Source organism: Halyomorpha halys, unplaced genomic scaffold, assembly GCF_000696795.3.
Source record: "Halyomorpha halys isolate HHAL.00 unplaced genomic scaffold, Hhal_1.1 Scaffold595.1, whole genome shotgun sequence".
Classification (NCBI taxonomy): Eukaryota; Metazoa; Arthropoda; class Insecta; order Hemiptera; family Pentatomidae; genus Halyomorpha; species Halyomorpha halys.
In genome coordinates, this window is record NW_027112496.1 from 658,929 (window position 1) to 664,046 (window position 5,118).

General features: G+C 30.6%; 1 protein-coding gene across 1 annotated transcript in view; it reads left to right on the top strand.

The window, feature by feature from the left end:
- Window positions 1-405: 405 nt before the first annotated feature.
- Window positions 406-5,118, top strand: part of LOC106684628 (D-erythrulose reductase) — a 13,441-nt gene continuing 8,728 nt past the window's right edge. Inside the window, exons 1-2 of the mRNA XM_014426818.3 lie at window positions 406-552; window positions 4,675-4,927. Coding sequence (XP_014282304.1) covers window positions 501-552; window positions 4,675-4,927 — 305 coding nt within the window. The 5' untranslated portion in view covers window positions 406-500. The remainder of the gene's footprint in view (window positions 553-4,674; window positions 4,928-5,118) is intronic.

The following is a 5,118-nucleotide window of genomic DNA, read 5'->3' on the forward strand; positions in this document are numbered from 1 at the left end:
CTCTGTAAATACACCTCTCTCAAGTATACTTAATTTAAAAAAAAAAAACTAACTAAAAAACTAAAACTGTTGAGATAAGATTTTTTTTCTTTAATTGGAAGATTGCTTCTTTAACTTTATTGTATTAAGTATGTTTTTTAAACAAAAAAAAAAAAAAAAAAAATACAGGCGAAACAACACAATATCATCTACATATCCTTAAATTGTGTTCCAGAAAGTTGATGTAGCCTCAGAGTTCTAAGAAGAATAAATATAAAAAATAATGTTAATATTTTATGAAAATTTAATGTTACATTAAGAGTAAAATTAATGTGTAATAACTATCCATAAAAATGTTTTAGGCTTTTTACTGAAAATAAAAATACATTTTACTGTTATACAATACATTTTAACAAAATTTGATTACATGTCCTTGGATCATAATGTGATAAAGAGGTTAGGTTTTGGATAGATATCAGTTGGTGTTGAGAAGCCAAAATAACAACAAATAAGGTGGGCAGATGGAGTTATCATTTCATAACAAAAGGATTTTAGTCACAGGTGCTGGTCAAGGTAAACTACATTTAATTAAAATAAAAATTTCTAGGAACCAAATCTGTAATTTTATTTACTAAGATCATTGAGCCTGTATTTATGTATGTATATTTAGTGTATATTGATGATCAGAAATGAGATAAGAAATTACCCCTATTTTCTAATACCCCCGTACACTATAAAACAATTCTATACATTAATTTGTAATATTTTCTGTGAGACAAGTAAAAATTCTCAGACACTTAACCTTTTCAATGATATTCTTAGTATACCCAGTAGATATCTATAAAGAAATGCAGCTAAACTTAAGCTTCAAAAACGTTAAACGAATTTATAAAATGCTATTATTCATTGTTGTGTGTTCCTTTTTCAATCAGCATTATTCTATTATGAAAATATTCCAAAAGTTTAAAAAGATGAATGTTAATTTAAATTGACTAAGTTTATTGAATTTTAAAAAGAACTGAAACAACATTTATTTTCTTATTATTGTCAAGTATAAGAGTATAATATTTTTTCATTAAAATTTATATTTTCAGAATTAATCTTAAGATAAGTGTGTATCTCATTCCTGTGTTCTAGTTCACTTTAACAGTTGATAAAATAGTTACATATGGATGGTTTTTGGGAAATTTCATGGATGGATTTTCATGTAAACTAAATTGTATTCTGTAAAAAAAAGAGAATAATCTACAGGATATCATTACAAAGCTTTGGGTGATTTACTCATTCTTTCAGTAGATCGCGCTACTAGTTCTTAGCTGCCTTAGATGAGAGTCAAATACCAATACAAAAAAATGTAATCAATTTTAAGTACCAGCCACTTCCAAACATATTTTGGTGCCTTAGTCACATAAAAGTCGAAACAAAAAAAAGAAGGTTGTGTCCCAATAACAGACGCGAGAGAAGAGCACTTGTAGCGATGGTTGTGCTCTGCCTGGATCAGGAAGGTGTAGTTGGTGTAGTTTCCGCTAGGAACAGTTTAGTTAAGTTCATTTTTCGGAAATTCCGTGAAATGAACTTTGATATTCTCACTGGAAATTGTATGAGGCCTTAACAAACCTTAAAGTCAATGGTTACCAAAGTTGGTTTCGCGGGACCCTGGGTACCCCAAGCGGATGCGAGGGCTGCCTCAAGCGAATGCCATTTTCTTAAAATATTATTGAAAAAAGATATTAAATTTATGAAAAGCAAATTTAGAGTGTATTTGCTTTGCCCATTTTTTCTTCTTTTCCTATTTATTCAACCAGTCTAAGTATAATTAAGCCGCAATTTTTTTTTAAAGCTCTACATGGGTGCCATAAAATTTACTCAGCCCTAGAAAGTAACCGCGATGAAAAAAGTTAAGGAAAAGTAAGTAGGCTTTGAGCAGCAATTCCCTAACTTTTTTTGCCACGGTACACTTTTTGGGTTAAAAAAAATTAGTGGTGCCCACATGAGGTTCAAAAAAATAAGAAAAGAAGAAAAAACAGTGTAAAGTAACTGGTGGAATACACTTTATATTTGCTATTTTAATTTTGATTGATTACTTTTTTTTTTTTTTTTTTTTTACAGCAGTACTTGTATTCTATTTCGTCAGTCATACTTCTAAATTTTTCCTGATGTCGTTTTTCCTCATTCCTCCCTAAAACATTTCACAATTCAACTGTGTGATTATAAACAAAACTAAACTTGAAAACGTCCGCTTCCTTCTACGATTGCACTCAATCTTCACAAAGTCTTGTCTTCCTTCAACAGCTACCAGTGTGGCTGTTCTGGTATTGTTATAGTGATTTCAGGGCTGTTGGGTATAGGAAATGTGGTAGAGGTGCACTTTGTAGAAGTGATGGTCGTAGTATTATTAAAAAAACTGAGTTTGTTGAATAATTTATGATATACAATAACATAGTACAATTCCTATAGTATTTTACGGCTCTTTCACTCCCTTTCACTATGGAAACCTTCCTCCCCCACTTTTACTCATTACTCGATTTATCTGGTCCGATCGTCTAAAGGTACTTTTAGAGCTGTCACTGGCCATGATTACTTGTGTACTCATTTCCATAGGATCAGAATGAGAAATGCCATTTCTATGACTGTCCTCGCCTTGAGGATATAACACAAAATTTCAATGAAGACGAGACCATGTGGTCGTAATTTGCAACACTATATTGGACAGCCAGAAGTCGTATGGCGGAAGGGCGATGACCCTACAACGCGGAAAAAAACAAAAAATCTTTGAATTGAAATTTTGTCATTTTGGGAGAATGGCCCTTTACATTTCCTGGATACCATGCTTTTACTCTGCGTTAAGTTCTTCATTGGCTGAAGATTCAGTAGTTTGTTCCTCAATACCAAAGGAGGAAGTGGACAACCAATATAGTTCTTGAGGAGACTTTCGGGTATAACAATAATTAAAAATCTTTTTAAGGAAAATAATATGGCATTCAGAAAGAATAATAAATTGATAAATAAATAAAAGTGCTATTTATGGTAGCTTAAAAAGTTTCGACTTTTAGAGATGTTCATCAGGGCTAAATAAAAAAATACACAAATTGCCTTCTTTAGTTAAATTGTCCTTACTGAATTTTGATAATTTTGAAAACGCAAAGTCTTATATTGTTTTTTGTGCTTCAGAACATTTGTAACTTAAATATCAAACATTTAAATATTTACTAAGCTCAATGACAATAAAGCATGTAGGTTATTTTAACTCATTGCGATTGATGGAAAGCTTTACAGCCAATATTTATTTGAAAAAAAAATGTAATTTTGCAGAAAAAATAATATAACTAAGTGCAGCAGTATTGTCAGAGATTACGACAACATTTGAGCATTCGAGAGCATGAGTGTTAGTCATTCAATTCTTAAAATAATTAATTTTGCTAAAGAACATACTTCATATTTATAATTAAAAAATATTAATTTATAACTAAGTGGACTAACTTCAAATACACCACAATTGTTGGATATGCTTGTGATAGAATGATTTTAACATATATAGTTGTTATTTCTAACCAAAACCTTTATCGACTTATAGAGTATAGAAAATTTCAGTTTTGTTTACTACCATATTTGTACTCAACGGCTCACATATGAATAAAAAAGGTTGTGGATTATGTTTTTGGCTCAATATCGATGAAAAAACATCGGAAGTGGTGACTTATTTGATAATAGAACGTTGAATAGAGTTCTTACTTTGTATTCTTTGTTCATAACCAATATTATGGAACGATTTGGCATTGAATAGTAAACGTGCCTAATTATCACTCCTCGCGGTGCTGATTGTCTGTCAAGTGATATGCGTGGATTTAGCGTTCTGATTTTCTAGAAAATGAATATTTCTGTATGGTACTAGTGTTGTAGGATTTATTATTAGTTTTTAGCGGGCCCATAAACAACAAGTAATAATTTTTCAGGGATCATTCAAGCCAAAATATAATAACTATTGGAGTGCTAAGTAAAACATTGGTTTAAAAGAAAAAAAAAATAATAGGTACATAAAATATAATTTATGACATATATAGTAAGTAGCTTCTTTACTGTTGTGTGCATAATATTTTTGCACATACATTTAGGAATGTATTGGATGGAATTTGATAAAATCATGGCTCATCGTGGTACCAACGCTCTAAAATTCATAAAAATCTAGTAAATGGTAATAGATTTGATGCCGGTCACATGAACTTGAATACAGACTGACACTGAATGTTTAAGATGTAAAATGCGAGTGGAAATTTTTGATTCTGAGAATGTAACTTTCTTTCTACTTTTTACGTGAATACAGAGTTTCCTTACCTTCTGTAGTGAGCAAAAAACGATAAAACACACAAAAAAAAAATCATCTTTGTTGTTTTCTTGTCTTTTATATTTTAACTGAGTAATCTTCTACAAATCATGACTTTGAATAACCATCACAGTTAAGCATTTTTACATTACTTCCAGCTGTAGGTTTTGGACAGACATGACTTTAAGTTTGTGTTTGATTTATTTTATTTGAATCCTTTTAATAAATACATTACATTATTTAATCTATTACATATCATCGTACTCGTTTCTCTTCCTAAGTGATAGTGTACTCGCCAAATGAAACCGTATATTGTAAAAATTTAAGAATCATAAATTATTTTAAGTTGCTTGTACTCCTTTTTTGATTTTTAGGAATAGGAAGATGTTTAGCTAAAAAACTTGCCGAGTGCCATGCAGAAGTGGTAGCTGTCTCACGGACTGCAAAATACTTGGATTCATTAAAAGAAGAAGTTCCTCAAATCATTACCATCGCAGCGGATGTGACCGATACTGAAAGAGTTAGCCGATTGATCACAGAGCACGGCCCGTACCATGGTTTAGTTAATAACGCTGCGATCGCTGAACTTCAGCCGTTTTTTGAAGTGACTCCTGACAGTTTTGACAGGTAATTTAAAAAAAATATATCTTATATAAAAAAATTGATGTTATAGATAGACAGAAAATGCTATGTTTTTAGAATTATTTTTTTATTTATTTTTTTTTTTTAAGATTTATTTATTGATAGATATTACAATCTGCCACAGAGTTGTGGGCAATAGGTAATAGTGATAAATGATCTCATACATACTAAAAAAA